We start from the raw sequence: 24,279 nt of genomic DNA, 5'->3' as shown, positions 1-24,279 counted from the left end.
ATGTTTTATTTGTTTTGCAGTGCTAATATGGGATTTTTTTTCAGGTTTAAATTTGCAGTTTTTGTTAGGATATTGGATATTTGTTGACCATATACAATTTTAGGTATTACCCTGTTTGGCAACTAATTTAATGACTAACCGTTATATTTAATGACTAAGATCATGACTCATGAGGTTTTAACACACCATTAAAGTTTATCAAAAGAACTAATGATTTTTTTTTATTTTTTTTTAGTGGAACTAATGATATTATAAAACAAAGGATAAGAGGGTGAACCCAAACATTGTCTCTTTGCTTATTTGGGCCCCTGATAGGTACTGCCAAATATGTCAGTACCTAAAATTTGAAATGTGAAGTAACGCACTCTACAACTGTTTTATTTTTATAATGTTGATATATTTTTTAGTCAGCATCACCTCTTAACGTCGTACATATAAAATCTACCTGAATTCTTCTTCTTTTTATAGAAAAAATAATTACATAATTTATTTTAGATTCATCCAAACTTAAACAGTACGTAATTTATCGATGTTCTCTATGATGATTTGCGCTACAAAAATTATTTTGCAGAAGTTTTATTAAATCTGCACTAAATTTCATCAATTTAAATTTATTGTTATATATGTTAATAATAATATATATTTAGAAAATATTTACAACTTCCCTTATTTATTATCCCATCCTAATTCAATATTTAAATTGTTCTTTCGTAATGAATAAATTAATATGCCTTTAAGATAAAAGATGAGATCAATTCTCTCAACTTAAATAATCCAGAAAAGTTTCTTTTAAAATATCTACGACCTTTCACATGTACACTTAGTCGGTAGATATTTTACTAAGCATTCATTCTGAATAATATATATGTTATATATAAATTAATTATCGAAAACTTGGTATAATTTTTTTTTCATTTACGGCACTATGCAATTTACCATTACAACATTGTTCCAAAAAAAAAATGACTAGGTACATGCTGAGGATCTTAAAATATATAACACCATTGATCAGATCCTGGATTAGGGTTTACACCAGATGGCAGTTCAAGCAGCTGGCTCACTAAGTTCTACGCTTTGCCTGGAAAATGATATTAGCATGACACATGAGATTGGAGGCCCACCGACATATTCCACATCATCTTGCCAGGTGGCATGGCACTCTTTTCAAGGAAAACAACTTACCACTCTCTCTCTCCCTCTACCTCTCTCTCTCACAATAGAAGTTGACTTGTACCCTCTATTAATACCCTACCTTCCCCCCTCCTTTTCTCCATTCTTCTCTTCTAATTCTCTTTAGTTTCAAAATAAAAATAAAAAATTCTCTTTGGAGAATCATGGCCATGAATATGAACTACCTCAGCATGGTGGAGGCAAAGTTGCCTCCCGGCTTCAGGTTCCACCCACAAGATGACGAACTAGTGCTCGACTACCTCTGCAAGAAAGCTGGAGGCGGCGGTGGAAGCGTCAACAATTTCTATGGCTTCCCGACTTTGGTCGATGTCGACTTGAACAGAGTCGAGCCGTGGGACCTTCCTGGTTAGTTCTGTTACCCTATTTCTATTAATTTTTTTCGTGGTTTGTTCTTGCATAACTCTGTTCATATAGTTGCATAGGTTTCTTGGTGCACTGTGAATTGATCTGACATGGCGTTATCTTTTATCTTGCTTTTCTCAAATGATATGCAACAAAAATTCCTCAAATTTTGTATGCAGTATAATCGTAGAGACATGATCTTTAGGATAATATATAGGTATTTCATAAGGTAATTTTGGATATTAATTTTTCTGGTTAAGAACAGACAGGACTATCTGGCACAAAATCATGAAAAAAATTTGCTCTAATGTCACATGCTATCATGCATCTCCTAATATGATGCGGTACTATACATCTATTCTGAACTTGAAAATTTGTAACCTAAAATACCATTATTATGAACTAAGTAAAACTTGATTGATCTCTGCTTTGATGTAATTAATATATCAAATTCATGTGGCATCACTTCTGAAGATTTTTATTTAATTTGATCGATCGATACTTTTGTCGTATAGGTCCCTGACACTTGTGATATTTCAACTTTCTAAAATAATAATTTAATATGACTTCTACTATTTTCAGAAAGCACCTTGCACATGCGTTGCTCCACTACAATTATTTTCATTTTTTGTCCTCGGAATTAACGGAATTCAAGAAATTAATTTAATTTACTTGGGGAATTTTTTTATTTTATGAAGTGGGTAATATCCCTTAAATAGTATGTTCCTAGGATACAAGAGCATCAATTTATAATTAATGAGAACAAGTTCACACGTCTTGTTTTCTTATTTTGGCTTTTTCCACAAAAAAATCCTAAAATAACAGAAAATTATTCCTTTTTCCGAAAGAGTGTGGCCCCTTCTAAACCTCTTACATGTGGGATGTGGCATGCCTCTAACATGATGGCGTGCTCACTTTATATCCCCTTATAAAGAAAATTGGTTTTTCTGTGTCTTTTGTTGAATAAATTAATATGCAACAATTCACTGCTTAGGCATATATTCAATTCTCTATACAATACAACATTAATAGATGCCATAAAAGTTTAGAAACCACCTTAACCAATTCAATTTTGCGAAAACCAAATTCAGATGGGGACAAACTAATCCAACCTATTGATGGAAATGCTAACCATTTTATTTCGGAAAAGGACAAAAAAAAATATCTCATCTCAAAATTTTGTAGGAAATATGCTTTGTTCCTTTCTTATGAAGATTCCAAAAAAGTTAGATAAATTCTGCGTTTTTTTTTAAATTAATGAGCATTTTTCCCAACAGAGCAACAACTATATATGGTTCTTTTTATGAAATATGGAAAAGTTTTCTAATATGGTCAATTTACTTCTTTTTGATAAATGCATAAAGCAGAAGGAACAAAACTTGAATTTCAAGAGGAATAATTCATTTTATTATTTGTGAAAAGGAAGTTCATGATAGCAAACGATTCTACTATTTTATTACATATTAGAAAAGTCTTTTTCAACAAGGATATATTGAACAATTCAGAAAAATTTACCGAGTACAAGTCATAATTAACTTACAAAAAAAAAAAATATATATATATTAGATGTTCTTATTTATATATTTATTTATTTATTTTTGGACCTTAATACAGTGGAGGCATGTGTGGGAGGAAAGGATTGGTACTTTTACAGCATGCGAGACCGAAAGTACGCAACCGGGCAGCGTACTAACAGAGCAACTGAATCAGGATACTGGAAGGCAACAGGAAAGGATCGCCAAGTTAGCCGCAAAGGGGTGCCCGTCGGCATGAGAAAGACACTTGTGTTTTACCAAGGAAGGGCGCCAAAGGGAAAGAAGAGCGACTGGGTTATGCACGAGTTCCGTCGGGAAGGGCAAGGCGAAATGACAAAGTTCTTCAAGGTAACTGACAAAGTTCCTAGAATTTTTATATTTATAAATAGTTTACAAGCCTAGCTAACGTCTTTAAAGTCTAAGTTATGTTTAATTAAACCTTTCTTCCTAATTGAAAGTAGTGACATTACATACAATTGTGGATCTCTTGATGATATTCATTTAGAGAAAAAGAGGAGTCAGGTAGGCGTGCTATATGATATTTTTTTTTTAGATCGCAACTAAGTATGCTTAATTGATTTATGAAAAGTGTAGGTGCTATTAGGATATTCTTGTTTCCTATGATAAGTTTCTGAAGTAGTTCTTTCTGGTTACGATTTTTGCTTGAAAATAGAATTCTTTTAAATAAGTTAATTACAAGTTTATATTGGAATTTGGAAGTGATAAAAAAAATTTCATTTTACTGATATGAACGAGTGACAGCTGCTCATCCCCAGCATATTAAAGTACAAAAAGATCAATCCTAATATATTTTTTAATTTTTATATAATGAAGATAACATGCAGTAGTTTTCGGGTCAAAATTAGTAAACTAAAATGAACTTTTGATTATTAACAAAATTAAAAGTACTACGTACTTGGTCTATGAATTAACTTTTGACGCATGTAGTATATATAGTTGTAACATGTATTTCATCTCAACGTAGAGATAATGAGCTGTCTTTGAATGGATATGATGTAAGATATATATACTAATTTCATAAGCATATATGTAGAAGTCTACTTGAAACTCATGTGAAAAGTCCATGCTTATTTTTAATGAAAAAACTAATAGCATGTGGTTTTGGATTCAAACAAAGGCGATAGATCATTCTTTGCCATATAAAAGATCCATGTACATATGCTAGAGATATATACTAATCTCATGTGCACATAGGCGATTGGAGGCGAGTTCAACTAAGAAAATTAGTGTGCCTTTTATATTTATCTTTTATATAGTTGGAACGAAAATGAAGTCACTATTGTGCCAACTACATGTATTCAGAATATAAGTTCTTTCTCTATAGATTCCCAAAGAATATTAATTATTCGCCAATTATTCAAGATTAAGGCAAAACATCAGGTCTATTTTCTAGTCTCTCATAACAAAGTCTAATTAAATTGAATAGTTTAGCTTCTAAATCTTATTTTGCAATTACTTGATTACATCCTTATCAAGCAAATTAAACAGTGACACAATATTTCTTCTGAGATCAATTAGGCACAAAATACAACCGACGCCAGCAATATATATAATAAATATAAATAATTAAAATGAAGTGGACTTAATTTTTTTTTTTTTTTTTTTATCTTACTACAAGTCCAAGTTTTCTTCTATTTCTATGGTTAAGAGCATGCTAATTAAGGAATTACATCTCCTAATTCGACACTAAGTTTTCTTCTATTTTTTTTATGATCAAGTGCATTCTAACCACAGCCGAAAACATAGTTAAGATGCTTTTTCTTTTTTAGTTTGTGTTGTGAACTCAGAAAAATGGGAAAAGTATGCAAAAAATTTATACCAAACGTGAGGAATATGACTCCTCCTAATGGGAATACCACAGAACGAAAAGACATAATTGATATATAGCAATTATTTTATTTGACTGGCTTCAAGAAAATACCATATTTCCATCACTAGTCTAGCTTGGTAGTTTTAATTTATGTCACTAACATCACATAACTCAACTAAAAAGAATAATCTGTAATCAGATAAATATAAACAATCACATATATATTTTTGAAGCCTATACCTAGAGATTAATCTTTTAATTAATTATGTTTACTTCTCTTGAAATAGGAGGATTGGGTGTTATGCCGCGTTTTCTTCAAGAGTCGGAGCATGATAGCTACCTCTAATAATAGACCTACAATGGAGAACAGCTACCTGACCGACACGGCCTCAACCTCTCTCCCGCCCCTTGTTGACACGACATTTATAAACTTTGACCAGGCTCAACAGCGAAGCATGGAAGGGTATCAGCAAGTGTCCTGCTTCTCCACACTTCTCCAAAGTGCAATGCCAACTAGCAGCAACCATGTGCCGATGGTAGAAGGTGGAAACAAAGCCTTCAACCAATTTGCCAGGTTTGATGGGGCTATAAAGAGAGAATCCCCTCAGAATTTGGGGCAAGCAGGAATTGAGAACTACTTGATGGAGAACGGTCTTTCTCATTTGCTGAATACATGCTAGTTAAGAGCGAGAATCGCGTGATGATTTGCATATTGCGAGAAATATTCATGTTTAATTAATCTGTGGAATTGATTGGAGAAACCCTTGTTTTTTTAGCAGACAGGAATTGTTTTAGGATTGCGCTTTTGGCTGATAACTTGGTTTCATCTAGGCTTTGTATATAGTACTGAAACAAAACGAAAAAGTTCGTTGAAAATTAAAGAATGATTGGTTAACTTTGGATTATACATAGTTTCTGCAAGTACTGAATTATCTAAGGATTTTGTGTTGTTTTGAAAGACTTATGATATTGATACAGAAAATAATAACAAAATTTATTATTTTATTGCGTTTTGTTTGCTCATGAACACAAAACTAGTCTCTTTGTGTTGTTTGTGATTTACTGCACTCGAGGATAAGTAATGGGCTTTCTGGGTTATTTTTTATTTTATTTTTCCTTTTGGAAAAAGAAAACTATACATAAATCCATCAAAGGAATGGATAAATGTTATATTTTACGGCACCTTAACCAATTTTAAGTGCTCATATATGTTTCTGTTGGCAATTAGACAGATAAATATAAGAGCAAACAATTAATAAACATATTAAAAAGTGAACGAAAATATCTCCTTACTATATTATGTGCGGGCATATATGTAATAGATATCATTGAATCTTTTATATACTGCTAACGATAGTAACGAATACAACAAAAACTTGTATTTCTGGGTTTAAGGCTACAATACATGTCAAATTGTTACAGCGTCGTGTTTTAATAAAATCTGAGTGAACAAATTAAAATATGATTTATAAACGCAACTTGGTGATATATGGGACCATCACCACATGGCATTGGGATCAAAACGGAATCTTCTGTCTCTTGCCACTTCTTAGCTGATTGATACTGGGGTAGTGGGGTGCAATCCTACATAGCAAATTAACATATATGTACCAGGAAGAATTAAGAGATCTTTCTATGACTGGTTCATCAAATTAAACAGATCGACTACTAATATCAGTAAATGTAAGAAAGAGGAATTGGCCGTTTAGTGGGCACTGTGCCTTTTGCAACCGCCTCATATAGACAGCCGCATGCCAGATGGTGACTTGGATCAAGTTAAGAAAGAACCATACCGCAGGCATCGAAGAACAGCTTTCTCAAAAGCAATCTTCTGAAATCTATAGGAGGAAAGAAACAGGAGGCCGGATTATTTCATTCAAGGGTGGATCTACAGTGCCCATTTTTTGATGATTTCAGAAGATTGCACAGTACCCATTTTTTGAATTTTTTTTTTACTTTTTATTAAGATGGTTTGAAAATTTCTGTTTTTTAATGGTGAATAAATTTAATAAAAATAACGATTTTCAAACCATCTTAATAAATAGTAAAAAAATTCAAAAAAATGTAAAATTTGGTCTCCAAGTATATTTTAATATAGATTGAACATCTAACGGTTTGGATCGACTGTTTGGACTTTGAAAATCAAAAAACCGAGTTGTTTATTCTGGAGGCTAGAAAAAAATATTTTGAACTTAACCAACCTCTATTATTTCATAATGGTATAGCATTATGCTAGAGCTCATGGTGGGAAATGCGCAGCAGAAATGAAAAATCATTTCTATTAATTAAAAGCCCAAGTCAAAGAAATCAACCAAGTACGTGTACCTAAACTCCTTCCCTGTGTTGACAATATATATATATACTATATTATATTACTTTGATCAAGCCTTTATTTCTTAAACAATTCAATTATCGAAAGCAACACATATATAGCTAACTATCAAACTTAGACTGTCTAAATTTTAATTTAACAATACAAAGCAAGTACTGATCGAATCATCACTTTAGACTAGTCTACATCAGTATTTAATACATAAGTAATCATAATGATTGATCAGCTAACAATCATTCATCAATAACATTGAAAAAGACATTTAAACGATAAGAATACAATATTAAAATAAATTTGCATGAAAGAAGATCAGTAAATAAAGTTTATTATTTTGTTAGATTAAAAATTAATTATTTAAATTAAAATACTAATTAACTCTATTTTATTGTGCTACTTTTTTTTGGCCAAACAAAATTAACTCTTTCAATGATACATACTCAGCAGCGCAACAAAGAAATGTGTAGCGTTCAAATTAATAATCTGAATTTATATCTTTTCCGACACACACACACACACACACACACACACACACATATATATATATACATATATATATATATATTTTAAAAAGGCATGCGACTGCCCGTTTATTGGAAACCAACAAGAAAAATTTATTCCGACATATAACATTCATTATATCTACAGGAGACAATTATTAGTTATACTTTAATTAACCATTGATTTTATTTATTTTTAACAATATATATTCATAATTTCCTATGATATTGTTGATAATTTTTGCTTAAGTTTTTAATTATATGGAAGAATATTTTTATCATTTTAAGATTCTTTCCTTTGATGGAAAATAATTATGTTTATTCAAACATGAAAAACTAATCATGTGCAATTTGTTTCAAAAAAGGGTGGCAAAGGAATGAGAGAGAAAAGTCAGAACTCAACACATGAATTCATTCAGGCCCACCAATTGATATCTTAGTTCAATAAATATATTACTTCAATAGGAGTGCTAGATCCAAACAATCATTCTCGTGCACTAATTTATGTGCAAGAAGGAATTAGCATGCCATTTAATTCCAAGTTGGATCTATAATAATAGGCTCCAATCATGTGCTCTTGTACTTATATAATATACGTTGACAATAAATACGAAAAGAAAATGCCACAATCGACGCTCTTTTCTCATTTGTACCATTACGGCCGGGAAGAAATACAGAGGAAGGAGCTTCTGTTTAAATTTGTTACACAAAAGAAATCAGCAAATATCAGGGTGTCATATAATTTTTTTTTTTATCTTTTCTGAGAATATTGCATCTGTTATCGTTGAATGTTTTATTTTTAGTTGTGATGCCTTATTATAAGTAAAATGAATTTGGAAAAGAAAAAAAAAACAAAAAAAAACTTCTTGCAAAGATTCAATATACGACATCTCAACCTTCATAAATCAATTTATAACCCGTTTTATAACGATAACAATTTTAACTATATATTTTCTTAGAACTAATAAGGAAGTTATCTGTACTAACACCCATGTCAACACTCTACCAAACGGAAATGTTTTATCCATAAAAATTATAAAATTCAGACGTACAAAGATAAAAATAATCAAATATAGTAAGATCAGACTCATTGATTCTGATCCATAGATTTTTTTTCTTTTTTTTTAATTGTGGCAGAGAGAAAAAAAATTATGGATCAGACTCAATAATTCCGATCTATGAATGGGTTGATTTTCTACGAAAACAAAGGGTTTTGTGCCATAGAAAATCAACCCCTTTATGGATCGGAATCATTGAGTCCAATTCATAAATTTTCTAACTGATTTTATGTGGCACAAAACCCTTTGTATCTCTTTGTATCCGTAAATACAGAGGGGTTTGTGCCACATAAGACTCATTAAGTCTGATCCATAATTTTTTTTTCTTTTTGCAAATTCTTTGTGCGACTTTTTAAAAGAAAAAAAAAATCTATGGATCAGACTCAATAAGTTCGGTCTTACTATATTTGATACAAACGAGATACTTTGTTCTAATTTTATGATTTCTATGAATAAAAAATTTCTCAACCAAACTTAATAATTGAGTATTACGTTGTGATCAATATGGCATATTTGACCAGCATAAAAAAATACGGACAGTATACTTCTAAGAAATCAACCCGTTAGGAATTTAAAACAACACAACGGGGCTGTTCAGCAACACCCCTTAATCTTAGTTAGGATTAAGTCCTAAGAAAGCTTAAGGAACCGATGTTTGGTAAGCTAAAGGAAGGGGCAACAGATTAAGGAAGCTAAAGGAGGGGGAGAAGGTGCCTTAAGGAATGGGCAACAGATTAAGATCCAGGCAAAAGGAGGCTAAAGGAGGTAAACTTAATCCGTGCTAAGGAACCGGTATTCGATAGAATTAAGCGATTAAGAAAGCTAAAGGAGGCTCTTTTAGCCTTAAGGAGGCTTAATCTTGTCCAGCCGAACAGCCCCAAATAACATATGGGATATAGTCATATAGAAGTTGGATAATTTTCACTTGAATAGTACACCAAAATACGAAAACAACCAAACAGGCTACGGCTTAGGTAAAAGCAGACGAGGAGATAAGAATATGGAGTAGATTTCTATCTTTTCAGTCCGAGCCCGGTCAATAAATATTTAAGATTTAAAACAGGTTACGGCTTAGCTAAAAGCCCATAGAAAACCAGACTCCTACTTGCGTTACGCTACCAAATACCAATGTTGTGCTGCTGTAGCAATAGCGAAGATGCAGAAACCAGCTCCTTGTGCTTCGTCGGAAATAAATCTGCTACGATCCTGAGGAGACTGTAGGTTCCTAAAATTCCAAATCCAATATTTTATTGGTTTTGAGATTCGTGCATAAAAACAATTCGTACAACCTAAAAACTAAAAAGATGGATTTCGAATTTTAGGACCTACAATCTCCTTAGGATCGTAGCAGATTTATTTCCGTGCTTCGTCCGAGTGTAAGAATGACACACTCAAAATTGCATTAGACCGACATCTTTTTAATGATAGAACCTCTGGTTTGCTAGTTCATGCTGTCCCGGTGATGTTGACAATGATGGGAATGATTGAACATTATATGTTCAAATAGAATTAGAGGGAAGTTCAATTTGTAATAAACGTATAACACTGACTTGCTGAGCATTTACTCTTGCATCAACATACATGATTGTATACATACATATAATATCCATTTCAAAACTAACAAAGTTTTTTTTTTCTGGTGAATTGTTAGTTGCCTCTCATAATAAAAAAAAATGGCATTGTTGATTCAACATACAAACAGGAAATTTTGCAACTCGACTGATTTTGATTTTCCGAGGAAACAAAATTACAACAAAAAATTAGCTCCAAAAGCTAATCAAAGTATGCCCAAATATGAAATTATCAGCGAAAGGGGTTTAGTATGCAAAATTATTTAATGAACCCAGATTTAAAGAAAAAGAATAAATCATGCCTCATTTGTGAGCAGTTATCTCCTTTATGATGCCTTCTGTAAGTGTATCCACATCATAATTCTTTCCAAAAAATTTGACAAACTCCATCTTTGGGTTCATCAAGTACCTGAAAATGGCGGACAATCAGTATGAAAATTAAGAATATTGATGGACTAATCAACTTCAGAGAACATAAAACATAAAAGAAGTACAGTGAGTTACAAGAAACAAGAAACAAATATCCTGTTTTTTATAACTGGAGGCTAAAAGTTGCTTGTGTCAACTACAGAACTGAATGCCTAGGTAAATTCAAACTATAGAACATACCATCACTAATACCAAATACCTATCCACACTGCATTCCTGTATGGCAACTGAGAAGTATACTACCCGAGCAAGTGTTATATACCTTTCTATATTTCGGACGATTCACTTTTCCAAATTCAGAACTTTACACAAGGGAAACAAGAATTGATAGATTTAACTGGTATAATGGGTTCCTAGCCTGATGGAATACGATGACTCAGTGCAAGAGCCAAATGTGAACTGATCCAGAACAATCCACATAAACCCGAATTGATTTGGAATCATCAGTCAAAAATTACAGAACCCAAAGCAATCAACCCAGACAACTGGAACATGATCTTAACCTAACTGGAAAATAAATCTAAGTTGAAAAGACATGCACTTTTGATTAAAAACTTTGAAATGATCTACGCCTAACTCAAACCAAACCAAAAAACAAATGACTAGTTTACCCTGATTGGCCCAACCAAAAAAGGAAATGGAGCACAAGATCCAAATGGACAACTCAAGACCTCAATTTGATGCAGAGCAGTGATGACTAGGACAAAATGCAACCAAGGAGAGAAATTGACTAGAACAAAATGCAAACAAGGTAACAGCTTGTTCACCTTGCAACTGATGACTAGACTGTAAATAGATTAGAGGTAAAGCGCATACATGACAATAGAATGGTCGACAAGGTAATCAGAGTCTTGCTCATCAGTCTTCATATAATAAACTCGGAATGCACGCGCAACTTGCCTTATCTCATCTGGCTTACCAGTTAAACCTATCAATCTTGGATGAAACTCTGCAAAAAAACTATGCCAGATTAATTAACATAACACTACATATAACATTTTGTGGTAAGACCCACTTGTAATTATTAATGCTCGCAAATTACTAAATCTCAATACAGTACCAGCGCTGTCTTGTGCTGGTACGGTAACGGTCAGTTTCCACCAAAACCAAAATCACGTAAGTGGCAACTTGGGCCTGATCATGGGAATTAGAAATTTGGTACAAGTGGCAACTTGCCTGATCATGGGATTTAGATATTTGGTACAAGTGGCAACTCACCTGATAGTGGGATTTAGATATTCGGTACAAGTGCCAACTTGCCTGATCATGGGATTAAGACAATTTTGTACAATTAGCTATCAGCACAGACTGATGCAAAAATGCAAGCCATGTTGTAAGTAGAAAAGGTTAAATTTCATTAAGAAGATAGAAAGCAAACCATTGACATAATCGTGAATTTGCTCCACAGTATCTCTCTCAGGATCAACTGATATAAAAACAGGTACAATTTCCATCTTTGTCTTCTCCTCTACATGTTACATAAATAAAGAACCATTTATATGCTAGTAGTGATAAGTGAGACATATTAGCACAGTCAGGCCTTGGCATTTCTGCCAGTATAATCAAGCCTTATAATTGCAGGTTCGAATTTGAGGATAATTTAAGGCTAACTTAATCGAGCTGGTTCTCATTCTCACAATTCAGCCTAAGGGAATTGAGCCTAGCACTGAATTGCGCAACTGCCTCAGCTTAGCTTTAATTTAACCTCAACTGTTCAATTAACATACCAAATCCAAAAATGAGAAAAGAAAAAAAAAAACCCAAAGAAGTGCAAAAGATTGTTCTCAACTTGGTGCATGTATAAGTTCAACTAGGTAACACAAGTCTTACATACATACTTATCTTATCGATAGCAGTGACCATTTTTTGGAGCTCATCAGGGCAGATATCAGGGCAGTGAGTGAAACCAAAGTAGATCAACGTCCATTTTCCCAAAAAGTTCTTGTCAGTTTTTATATTTCCATTATGGTCCACCAGCTTAAATGGGCCCCCTATGGCAGCAGTACCAGCTGATGGCCCAGGCTTCACCGAGCTCGTTCTTGATTTCAATTCTGTCATGATAAGAACAGAAAGTAAGATCGTAAATTATAGTTCTAAATTTTTCTATTCTTTTAATATGTAATTCTACGAAGACAATGACTGGAAGTTTGGAACACTTGAAAAGTCAATTTCTCTTGTAACATTGTGCTAAAATAAACCTATCTAAAGTGGGAATTCAAATTAAACAACAATGCCTAAAGCAGAATTCATCAATTCACATATGGTCCCTGAAGTGTAGATGTTCCCATTTAGTCATAAGCTTTGCAATTTGTATCATATATTGAGACGAAATCTTACATCAACAGTGAGGTACATGAAATTAGATTTATATGCTTGTATTCCTTCAACTGATGTGGTATGTGTGGTCGCATAAATTTTTTACAATTTTTTAATCAGAAACCAAAACAAGAGAAACTTGTACAAATCAAAATTTCAAGGATCAAAATGGAAATTATTAATATTATACTATTTCAGAGACCAATGGTAAATATGGTATTTAAGGGACCAATTTGTGTCATTTGCTTCCTCGGACAAATATCCTACTGCCGCTATGAAGCAATGGAAAATCATCATAAACTTACTGTTCTGATTTTAGTAAAATATGGCACTGTTTATGCTCTGAGTGCTCACTTCCTCTTTTTCTTCATGAACGAGTGATAGAGTAGGGAAGTGGTGCAATGCATTCAAGGATACATAGTTAATTTGATATATTTCAGGGCTAAACAAGAAATCTCTCTCCAAGAAAACCTAAAGCTTCAACTCACCAAAGTACCTTCAATATGCCGCTTCTTCTCCCTATCAAAGTAAACGACAATTCCTCCTCCAGTTATCAGCAGTAAAATGAGGCTCAACCATGATACTGGCTGCAGATGTCATTCAAACGGTTACAAATCGTGCAACCATGTAAATTAATTTTATTTTGTCATTCATTCATTTTTGTAAAAAAAAAAAACAACAGAGCCACAGAATATAAGTTAGTGTTTGAGTAACTTATTACTTTGTAGTAATTTTGATATTTACATAATTAATTACCCCTCCACGGACGTCTTTCTTGGAAGAACCAGTCTTGCCCGATCTGCTGTCTCCTTTTTCCTTATCATAATCAGATTTTGGTAATGTTTTTGTGTCACTTTGCCCTTCTGAAGTATCAGTCTTGCCTGATCCACTGTCTCCTTTTCCCTTGTCATAATCAGATTTTGGCAATGTTTTCGTATCACTTTGCCCTCCTGAAGTTGTAGACACACTACATAAATATCGATTGAACAGAGTCCCCGAAGCACTTGTTCGTGATAATGCAGTAAGCTGCCAAAAACAATGTTAGTAGTTTGTGGCATATGACAATTTACAAACCCATGTTTTTCCGGTTGGATGATACCAATTGCGTTCAGTACATTATGGATGCCACTATCAGTATAATATAGAATGGTACTCACCACATACCATGAGGGCAATTCTTTTAGCATATCTACAACTTAGGTTAACCTTTCATAGAGCTGCAAGTATACAAAAATAAAAACCCATAAAAGAAAAGCCACCTGAGGGGATCTTCTGTGTAGAGGTTGAAGAATGGTTTGGCATCTCTTAAGCCCAATCATTCCTCTTACCAAGCCTATTAAAGAAATTAGTTATTCACATTAAACTTGACAATAACATGCATGAACCAGTGCAGCAATGGTAGGTACCAGTTGATATGCAACCCAGTTTGGTACTGTTGAACTGCAATTTTCCTTTGAGGTTGTCATTTTTTTCTTTTAGGATGCTTAATGTAATGATGATTAATAATTGATGTGTTACAATGAAAAGGTAACAGCAACATAAGGCCAAAAATCATCCGAATGTACCAACAGGATTGGTACTAAATTGGTCTGGTTATGCTGGTTTAATCTGGCACAACAAACAAGTATGAGAGATAGAGAGAGAACCTCTATAGCTCCCCATTCTTTATGAAGACAGAGTATTTGCGATTTGAATATAAAATCAAATTTGTTGAATAGATTCCTACATTATTCCAGAGAAGAGAGAGAAAAAAATTAAAAAAATCACAAGTCAACCAGAGAAAACATCAATAAGAACCAAAATATTTCAAATTACACATGGGAATAACTCATAAATTACTACAATCACAGTAAAGTACGATAAGATCTCAGATCTGATCATGTATTAACTTGTGCAACTTCTCCGATTGGGGTAAAAAGCTACAGCGAGAACAATGAAGGAGAAAACACATAGAAGAGAAAAAAAAATGAAGAGAGCCTACCAGGTTCGGAATTGGGATCAGTAAAAAAGAAAAAAGAAAAAAAGGAGGGTGAGCCTAACTTGATCGAGCTGGGAGGGTGAGGTTTAGGGTTTAGGAAGGGAAAAACGGAGAGAGAGAGAGAGGCTCTGGTGTTGGCGCGGTCTACCACAGACGCGCACAAAGGAATTGGGCGTTGGCGCAGTCTACACAGAAGCGGGATGGAGATTGGCGTTGGCGCGGTCTACACGGATGAAGATTTTGGTGTTGGCGCGGTCACAAGAGAGAGTTGCCACAGTACGCGATCAAAATCACCAGTAACAGCCTTGCTTGCTTCAATGTAATTCTTGGTCTTATATGGCGGAGAGCTATTCTGTGTGTGTGTCCATGTAAAATTGGGATAAATTTGTGCAACATGTCTAAGGGATATCTATGGTGTGTTTAGGACGTGTCCTGTGTTTGACCGTGTCAGTCTTTATATGTCCCTCGATCTGACTCTGATCATCAAAGGATTGTAGAAAGAGATTTAAAAACTTAAAACAAGTACTTTAAACTAATAATTTAAGAGTTATAGACAAAGGTTTAAAGATTTGACACAAGTATTTTTAAGAGTAATAAACAAATATTTAAAGGCTTAAAACAAATACTCTAAATAATTGCAGACATAGATTTAAAGACTTGAAACGAGTACTTTAAAGGATTGTATACAAAGGTTTAAATGTTTGTTAAGCAAAATAAAATAAAAAATTAAAGATTGTAGACAAATGTTTAAAGGCTTGACACGAGTCTTTAAAAGATTGTAGTAGATGTTTAAAGGCTTGAAATGAGTATTTTAAAGGGTGTACACAGAGATTTAAAGTCTTAATAAGAGTACTTTAAATGATTGTAGATAAATATTTAAAAACTTTTAGAATAAAAAGTGTTTATGGATTTTTATTATAAAAAAAAACAACAACAACATAAATATAACTAAAAACTACTTCTTTCTATATCTTATTTGAAAGAGAAAATTGAGTAGAAGACATTTGTATTTTTAGATTTACAAAATTCGTCATAGATCATCAGAGAAATTGATAAGGATAATCCGTGAAAAAAAAAAAGTGGGTTAAATAAATTTTTTAATTTTTAATTTTTAATTTGGAGACAAAAGTAATTAGAAGTTAAACTATCATATTTTAGGATTTAAAGATTCGTAGACATAAATTGTAACACATTAAAAGATTGTAATCAGAGATTTAAGATTGGACATGGTTAGTCAAAAATGAATTTACCCTCGGCGAGTATCATTGTAGAGGTCTCCGACTTCGAGTAGGTAGATGGCTCATATTTTTTACATTTAAGTTGAAAAATGAAGCACATGCAGAATTCCAGAAAGAGTTCAGAGCTGGCGGCGCACAAAATCTTTTACAGGCTGGCATAGCAATCCCCAATTGGGATTTCCAACGCCAATAGGCCCAATACTGACAACCAATGGTCATTGGTGCAGAAACCCAAAGATACGTCCCATACTCCCATACTTTACATAAAACAAAAACAGAAAGAGAGAGAAAAAAAAAAAAAAGGTACACTTGGTTTTTTCTAAAGAAGTACATAAAGTTCTTTCTTGCATATAGCTGCAATTAGTGTATGGTAAACGGTCCGGACTGAGCGGTCCGGGCAAAATCCGGGCACGAATACAGGTAGACACGGACACGGGCATCACGGGCACACAGGTACAACGGGTCGGGCATTACTGGTTTTTTTTTCAAAAATTCTGTCCTGCCCGTTTAATATCCGTGCCCATCATGGGTTCGGGGGCAGGACGGCCCGGGCAAAATCCGGGCACGGATACAGGTAGACACAGTCACGGGCATCACGGGCACACAGGTACAACGGGCCGGGCATTACTGGTTTTTTTTTCAAAAATTCTGTCCTGCCCGTTTAATACCCGTGCCCATCATGGGTTCGGGGGCAGGACGGTCCGGGTAGGGGGGCCAGGCGGTCCGGTTTTTTTTTTTTTCCATTTTTGTTTCTTTTTTGTTTCTTTTTTTTTCTTTGAAAACAAATAAATTGTAAATCCAAATTCATACAAATTAAAATTCATTTGACATGGTTGTATATTTGAACTCAATAATTTTTGTTATAATTAAATATAAATAAAAAATTTATTTTTTCATTGAAATATAAATAAATTATAAATCCAAATTCATTAAAACATATGTAAATTATAAATCCAAAAAAAAACAAAGCAATGTACTCATGCAATTAATTTTTTTTATTGCTTTTAGTGTTTAAAAATAAAAAATATATATATGAAATTAATTTATGAGATGGATCAAATAAAAATTAATATACTTGTCAATATCACGTTTTGAAAGTAATTTCATTAAAATATATGAAATTATCATATATCTATTAAATTGCAAATGAAATTGTCATTTAAATTATATATTTTAGTCACTTTATATAAAATAAATTTATGCATGTCTAATATAATTAGTTTAAAATATTATTTTTTATGTGAAAATGTATTGGTTTGGAGGGAATTTTCAAATAAATTAAAATTTGAAAAAAACGGGTACTGGTACACGGGCACAGACTCACGGGTACGGGTTAACGGGTACGACAGTCCGGGTATGCACGGGTTTTTTTTTTGAAAAACCGGGTCCGACCCGTTTAATACCCGTGCCCGTGTACCCGTGCATACCTGTGGCATGGGCACGGACACAGGCGGACCAGTCCGAGTTGAGCCCCCGGGGGCATTTACCAATGTCTAGCTGCAATTAGTGTGGGAAAAATGGCAGGCGGAGCCGGCTTCGTCACGGAACGGTACGGTTACAGCATGGAACGGCACGGGCACATGTTCCGTGCCGTGACTCGCGTGTCCCGTGCTGCGACCACCCCTTGACATTTTGGTCACTGCACGGCACGTAAAAGATCCGATCACGGCACGACACATAATCACGCGAGTCATTTATAATTAGGACCATCAAATGGTGAATCATGAATAAACTAACTTAAATTATGAAAAATAGTTAAATGTAAGAAACGTAATCAGTCACGTTTGGACACAGCAAGTGAATAGTCACAGTACGCGAGTCACGGCGTGACTCGCATGCCGTGACCACCCCTTGACATTTTGGTCACGGCACGAATCACTGTTCACTTGGTCATGGCACGGCACGGCACGAGACCAAAGTCACGGCGTGTTAGTCACGGCACGGCACAGCACGTTTTTTCCACACTTCCTGCAATTAAGTTAACTACCAAAAAAAGATACACTTCGTTTATACTTGAAAATGTTACTGAAAAATAGAAACAGGAAAATTTTAGCACAAAATCTGAGAGGATCAAGTCAGCGGCACGAGCTGCAATTAAGTTAACTACCAATACTTAGAGCTCTGGATCACTGAAACAGTCAACACAGGGCCATTCATAATTACAACAAGTCATTAATAAACATCTGAAAAGGTAAATAATCATTTGTTCCTTCTAAGAAGCAAGGTAAATTAGTGTATGCCACCGGGCATAATTGCGTATGCAGTCTTAAGAAGTTGACACTCCTTGGATTAGACCAGCCCACCAGCATCTTTTATCTTTATATAGCACAATGAACTGAGAAAGGGGTTTATACTCACAATAAAGCATGGGGTCCAAACCCCTCTCTTCTCCCATTTCACTAATACTCTTCTACAGTTTCTCTATTACCTTGGTCTTGTATCCTTGTTCTTGTTCTCGAGTAGTTGGCTATGGCTACAAGGTCGGTTCTGTCGTGCGGGACTCGTCAGAGAGGTGGCTCAGTGCCGAGCTTTCGGTCGTAAAGAAATCTTCGGTGTATGGAGACGATATTGAGAATCTGAATCTCATTGCGAGGTAATACATTAATTTGTTTCAAAGGGTTTTATTATCTGAACCTTCAGTGTAATGGATATTAGCATTTGTTCTGAGCATGAACCCAAATAGAGTAGATATATAGGTACACTCAATTCTCAAACTTTAAAATAGAGTCAATTTATAAATTACTGAAAGGTCAAGAGAAGCTTTGTGGGTGCCTGATTTATTAAAGTTTTAAATTGCATTATATGATAATCACAAGTCAATTGTTAACTCAACGGGGTCCAATTCTTGTTAGAAATGAGGGGCTCATTTACAACTAGTCTTCTCGTATTGTTTCTGTTCATAATCACTTTTCGCTGCTCACTCTTGCTCTCATAAGCGTTGTGTTACCGGTTACAGTATCACTGTATCAGTGTCCTTGAACCTGTCAAGTAATTCTTTTCATGACCGTCTTCAGTTAATCCGCAATTCATCAGTCTATGGACCTGACATCCAAAGTCTTGATTTATTTTCGAAGCAAGTTTTAGTGCATATAATGGAACATTTTTTTTCCATAGGCTGGTTAATTGTAGGTATGTTGATTTATAAAGCAATGCATTCTTGTTCTGTTTACTTCATAAAATTTCAATTCTTCATGCACTGACACATAAAAAATAATAATAAAAAAAACACCGCTAGCATTTATTATGTTTTCATTTATTAATTAATTAATTTATCTTCCTTATGCAGCTATGAGACCAAGAACCGGTTGCGTGTCAGAATAACTGATTCGAGGCACCAGAGATGGGAAATCCCACAACATGTCATACACCGCAAACCAGTTCCCAATCTCAGATTCATGCTCAGAAGCAACCAGTTTGGATCCATGCCCGAAACACAAATCCTCTCCTCAGAAAACTCTGACCTAATTTTTGCCCTCCACGCCACATCACCATTTCGGTTTACTGTATCTCGTCGATCAACTGGAGATATACTATTCGACACTTCTCCTAGAATTGTGTTCAAGGATAAATACTTAGAGATCACTTCGAATTTACCCCCTGAAAAATCAAATCTATACGGTTTAGGAGAGCATACCAAAAGAACTTTTAGGCTGGTAACAAATGATACATTTACATTGTGGAATGCAGATATAGCAGCATTAACAGAGGATCTAAATTTGTATGGGTCCCATCCATTTTACATGGATGTGCGATCTTCTCCGGCTGGGGCAACACATGGCGTGCTACTATTGAATAGTAACGGGATGGATGTGGTGTATGGAGGGTCCTATATAACATACAAGGTGATTGGAGGCATTTTCGACTTATATTTCTTTGCTGGGCCAACACCGCTTGAGGTTGTGGATCAATATACTGAACTTATTGGACGACCAGCTCCTATGCCTTACTGGTCTTTTGGTTAGTAAAACAATTTCTGCTCTTAATTATAAAATGGGGAAGTTTTCAGAAAAAAAAAAAAAGAGGCATGAAAGGCTTGATGTTTCTTTTTTGTGTTTTGTAAGGCTATTGAGATTTTTCTTTCTATTTAACATGGTATTATTCTAATTTTCTAACAGGATTCCACCAATGTCGATGGGGGTACAAAAATATATCAGATCTAGAGAGTGTAGTGGCAGGATATGCCAAAGCAAATATTCCACTAGAAGTGATGTGGACTGACATCGATTACATGGATGCTTACAAGGATTTCACACTTGATCCGATCAATTTTCCTGCCGAAGAGATGAAAAAATTTGTTGAAAAACTACATGAAAATGGGCAGAAATATGTTGTCATCGTCGATCCAGGTAAATGAGCACTTTATAAGTAGTTTAAAAGTGTTGTTTAACTTCTTTTTTAGTAGTATTTGATGGGGATCTACTTTAATATTTATATTTTCAGAACTCAGTTTAGTTGACTGAACATGTTATTTGTATTGTTTTCAACTTTATATCCTAGAATGTTTCACTTAATTTTTTTCTTCAATTGGTAGGTATTAGTGTAAATGAAAGCTATCAAACCTTTCTACGAGGAATCCAAGATGATGTATTTCTAAAATGGAATGGGACAAACTATCTAGGAAAGGTCTGGCCGGGACCCGTTTATTTCCCAGATTTTCTAAACCCAGCTGTTGTGGAATTTTGGGCTCGTGAAATCTCAATCTTTCGAAAAACTTTGCCAGTGGATGGTCTATGGATAGACATGAACGAGCTATCCAATTTCATAAATCCTCATGTGCTAAATTCCCTCGATGACCCGCCATACAAAATCAACAACTCCGGTGTGAAAAGACACCTTGACGACAAAACTGTACCAGCATCCGCAATCCACTATGGCAATGTGACGGAATACGATGCACATAATTTGCACGGGTTTCTTGAGTCGAGGGCTACTAACTATGCACTGATAAATGATACTGGTAAAAGGCCATTTGTTCTTACCAGGTCGACCTTTGTCGGTTCTGGCAAGTACGCGGCTCACTGGACTGGTGATAATGCTGCAACTTGGGACGATTTGGGATACTCTATCCCGACCATTCTTAATTTCGGATTGTTTGGTATTCCAATGATTGGAGCAGATATTTGTGGGTTTAGTGGTGACACAACTGAGGAGCTTTGTAATCGCTGGATCCAGGTACATGAATTTAATATACAATTTTTACATTCCATTATTAACACACATTTCCTTGTCATGGAATTGACTAATACTATTATTTTTTCCCAGAACATTCTAACATAAAACCAATGATAAAGTTACAAGAAAAGTTGCTGAATTGGTTCTATTTTCTATTTTTAAAGCTTGGTGCATTCTATCCATTTTCAAGAGACCATTCTGAAATTGACACAGTCCGACGTGAGCTCTATCTTTGGGATTCTGTTGCCAAGTCAGCAAAAAAGGCTCTCGGTCTTCGCTATCGCCTCCTACCATACTTCTATACACTCATGTACGGGGCTCACATGACCGGTGCACCAATCGCACGACCCCTCTTCTTCTCTTTCCCGCAAGACACCAACACCTACGGCATAAACACCCAATTCTTATTAGGCAATAGTATCATGATATCGCCGGTGCTTAATCCAGGAGAAGTAATAGTTGAAGCATATTTCCCCAAAGGGAGGTGGTTCAATCTTTTTGAGTATGCACAAATCATTCATGAAAACAACGGCGCACATGTAACTCTCGATGCGCCAGAGGATGCGATCAATGTTCATTTGAATGGAGGGAATATAATTCCCATGCAACAAGAGGCATTAACTACAGATTTAGTCAAAAAGAGCAGATTTGAATTGTTGGTTGCATATGGTGAGGAGAGGATTGCAACTGGAGAGCTGTTTTTGGATGATGGCGAATCCGTGGAAATGGCAGGAGATAAAAATCATTGGAGTTTAATTAGTTTTGAAAGTGAGGTAGTTGAAGGTAGTGAAATTAGGATTGAGTCAAAAGTGATGAATGGAGGAGACGGTTTTGGCAAAGACATGGTTGTAGAGAAGATTGTTCTCTTGGGTTTGGATTTTGGTTTGAAGGTACATGGAGTTTTAATAAATGGAAAGTATTCAAATGTGAAGGTTGAGTATGAAAAAAAGGGTGATTTTGGAGCTATGGAGATTCAAGGGCTTAAGCAATCAATTAGCAACGAGTTTGAGATTAAAATTGAGATTTCAGGAGCTAAATCTTGAGTGTTGTATTGAAGCTAATTTTAGTGTTTAGAGATGCTCATATGCGTGTACTGTTGACGATGCAACTAAGATTGGCTTTTAGACCCTATGTCGTATAAAACAACTTCTTGAACCCAACAATGAATTATCTAATATTCACAAAGTGTCATATGAGCTTAATCCAAATACCAATGCATCACTTTTTTTTTTTTTTTGATAAAAGTGGTACATACCACCGATTTCATTAAGAAACGAAACCTACGGAGTTTATCAGACGTGGTACCAATGCATCACTTTGTCCTTCTTAAATTTCATAAAATCTAACCGAATTTACTGTGTAAGGTCTGAAAAAGGTGGAGCCAAGAGCCTCCAACCTTGAGAATTCACATCCCCTCAAGTTACCTGACTGAGCACAACTATAATCGGACGGTTCTTTTAGCCTGGCACGAATCTCAAAATGGACCCCTACAATCTCCACAGGAGCTGGATTGAGTCTGATCCGACTGGAATTAATCTGAACCGTCAATTTCAATTTGCTTGAGTCAGGTACCTTGGGGGGATACAAATCCCAACCTTGAGGGGTAACTTGGGAAATTTTTTTTTTCATAAAATCTAATCAGATAACCCAAAACACAGCCAGCAGCATTTTCAGAGGGTTTTCCTTTCTTATGTAATGAACTCAATTTACAATTGAGTTTAATTTCAGGAATTTTGATAAGAAACTGAGATAAAGGGTAAAATAAGGAATTTTGGGGTTAAAATTGCATTATAGGAAGAAATAAGGTTTTTGATTCCATTACAACGATGATAACTTGATAAGACAAAAATGCTATAAGGAAGATACATATACCAATCACAGCTGGAATTTACTAATTACTGGGAAGATAAAAAGGAAATTCAACTATTGGAGATTCTACTGTCATGCTGCTGCTTCTCTGTGATTCTAATGATTTGTAAAGCTGCTCACCACTTCTCCCTTTCCTTTCTAAGTGGCGATATCCCTCTTAGTCTCACTGACTCTCCAGTGCGGTTTCAATGGTGAGAATACTATGGTAACAACTAACAAGGCTTGTCCCCATTCGCATCATGATCTGCCGCCTCCACGTTATTAGCATTGGAGCTGACTGTGTGGACCTCCTTGGTCAGTGACTCATTTATTTCTCCTGTAGCAATAATCTCCTCTAGTGGGCCTTTCTTTGTGAGTGTTAAAGGTTACAAGGCCCTTTTGAAGCCCAATTGAACTTGTGCCATTCTTCTCTTTCTCCTTCACTGCTGGCTTGACTCGTTCAAACTTTTGTTCAACGGTAACTCCCAATCCTGCACACTCCATTGCTGACATCTTATTTCCTCCCTTATTTGATAAGGCAGATTGAGAGCTAGATTCTCATTTCTTTTTGTTGATGGCCCTAGAGATTCTTTTTGGGGAACTCTGTTGATATTTATCTAGATTTTTAAGTATTCAAGATCTGAAGACATAATGCTCAAATTATAATCAAAATCAGAATTGGAATCATAATCAGGACAAAGAACTTAATCAAGATGTTTAAAGTATTCCAGATCTGAAGATTTAATACTTGAGTCAGATTGTTGAAGATCTTGCCATAATATACAGACAATTGGCAACAAAATACGAAAGAAAGGCAAAAGGATATTTAGGTTGTATTTTGGAAAAAAAAAAAAGATTTAAGATCTCAGAGGTTCCAAAGAGATAAAAGCTTAGAGAAAAAGAAAGAGGTAAAGAAGTTTTAAGAGTGTAAAAAGTCAGAA

The 24,279-nt window shown here is 34.8% G+C and overlaps 3 protein-coding genes across 4 annotated transcripts; 2 read left to right on the top strand and 1 right to left on the bottom strand.

The window, feature by feature from the left end:
• Positions 1-1,021: 1,021 nt before the first annotated feature.
• LOC144561907 (NAC domain-containing protein 21/22-like) lies at positions 1,022-5,763 on the top strand. The gene is made up of 4 exons (XM_078311010.1): positions 1,022-1,295; positions 1,327-1,536; positions 3,148-3,416; positions 5,187-5,763. Exons 1-4 carry the CDS (start codon positions 1,037-1,039, stop codon positions 5,577-5,579), a joined length of 1,131 nt encoding a protein of 376 aa, XP_078167136.1. The 5' UTR covers positions 1,022-1,036; the 3' UTR covers positions 5,580-5,763.
• Positions 5,764-10,395: 4,632 nt separating this feature from the next.
• On the bottom strand, positions 10,396-15,237 carry HCC1 (electron transport SCO1/SenC family protein). Of its 2 annotated transcripts, none has more exons than XM_078311303.1 (9): positions 15,084-15,237; positions 14,749-14,824; positions 14,362-14,435; positions 13,859-14,128; positions 13,599-13,689; positions 12,625-12,837; positions 12,165-12,254; positions 11,603-11,735; positions 10,396-10,766 (listed from the first exon to the last, which is right to left on the bottom strand). In XM_078311303.1, the coding sequence occupies exons 2-9, from the start codon at positions 14,762-14,764 to the stop codon at positions 10,661-10,663; spliced, it is 993 nt and encodes a 330-aa protein (XP_078167429.1). In that variant the 5' UTR covers positions 14,765-14,824; positions 15,084-15,237; the 3' UTR covers positions 10,396-10,660. The 2 variants fall into 2 exon arrangements, with proteins under 2 accessions (XP_078167429.1, XP_078167430.1); XM_078311304.1 differs by having other exon boundaries at positions 15,143-15,159.
• A 3,420-nt stretch (positions 15,238-18,657) lies between these two features.
• Positions 18,658-22,619, top strand: LOC144562253 (putative alpha-glucosidase Os06g0675700). The gene is made up of 5 exons (XM_078311442.1): positions 18,658-18,911; positions 19,605-20,275; positions 20,434-20,664; positions 20,850-21,490; positions 21,655-22,619. The coding sequence occupies exons 1-5, from the start codon at positions 18,685-18,687 to the stop codon at positions 22,531-22,533; spliced, it is 2,649 nt and encodes an 882-aa protein (XP_078167568.1). The 5' UTR covers positions 18,658-18,684; the 3' UTR covers positions 22,534-22,619.
• The last annotated feature ends 1,660 nt before the right edge of the window (positions 22,620-24,279 follow it).

This window comes from Carex rostrata, chromosome 11 (genome assembly GCF_964058835.1).
Source record: "Carex rostrata chromosome 11, lpCarRost1.2, whole genome shotgun sequence".
NCBI classification, from domain to species: Eukaryota; Viridiplantae; Streptophyta; class Magnoliopsida; order Poales; family Cyperaceae; genus Carex; species Carex rostrata.
Note: the sequence above shows the minus strand (reverse complement) of the source record. Positions and strands in the feature narration are given on the sequence as shown.

What these genes read in the sequence shown, in the direction of transcription:
- HCC1 (XM_078311303.1), bottom strand. An exon ending in CACTGCTATCGATAAGATAA is followed by an intron (nt 12,255 to 12,624) that starts GTATGTATGTAA and finishes TGTAACATGTAG; the next exon opens with AGGAGAAGACAAAGATGGAA. An exon ending in GTCGACCATTCTATTGTCAT is followed by an intron (nt 10,767 to 11,602) that starts GTATGCGCTTTA and finishes CGCCATTTTCAG; the next exon opens with GTACTTGATGAACCCAAAGA.
- LOC144561907 (XM_078311010.1), top strand. Translation starts at nt 1,037, where the DNA reads ATGGCAGTTCAAGCAGCTGGCTCACTAAGTTCTACGCTTTGCCTGGAA. An exon ending in CTTCTCTTCTAATTCTCTTT is followed by an intron (nt 1,296 to 1,326) that starts AGTTTCAAAATA and finishes AAAATTCTCTTT; the next exon opens with GGAGAATCATGGCCATGAAT. An exon ending in AAATGACAAAGTTCTTCAAG is followed by an intron (nt 3,417 to 5,186) that starts GTAACTGACAAA and finishes CTCTTGAAATAG; the next exon opens with GAGGATTGGGTGTTATGCCG.
- LOC144562253 (XM_078311442.1), top strand. Translation starts at nt 18,685, where the DNA reads ATGGGGTCCAAACCCCTCTCTTCTCCCATTTCACTAATACTCTTCTAC. An exon ending in TGTTGTCATCGTCGATCCAG is followed by an intron (nt 20,665 to 20,849) that starts GTAAATGAGCAC and finishes TTCAATTGGTAG; the next exon opens with GTATTAGTGTAAATGAAAGC. An exon ending in TTTGTAATCGCTGGATCCAG is followed by an intron (nt 21,491 to 21,654) that starts GTACATGAATTT and finishes CTATTTTTAAAG; the next exon opens with CTTGGTGCATTCTATCCATT.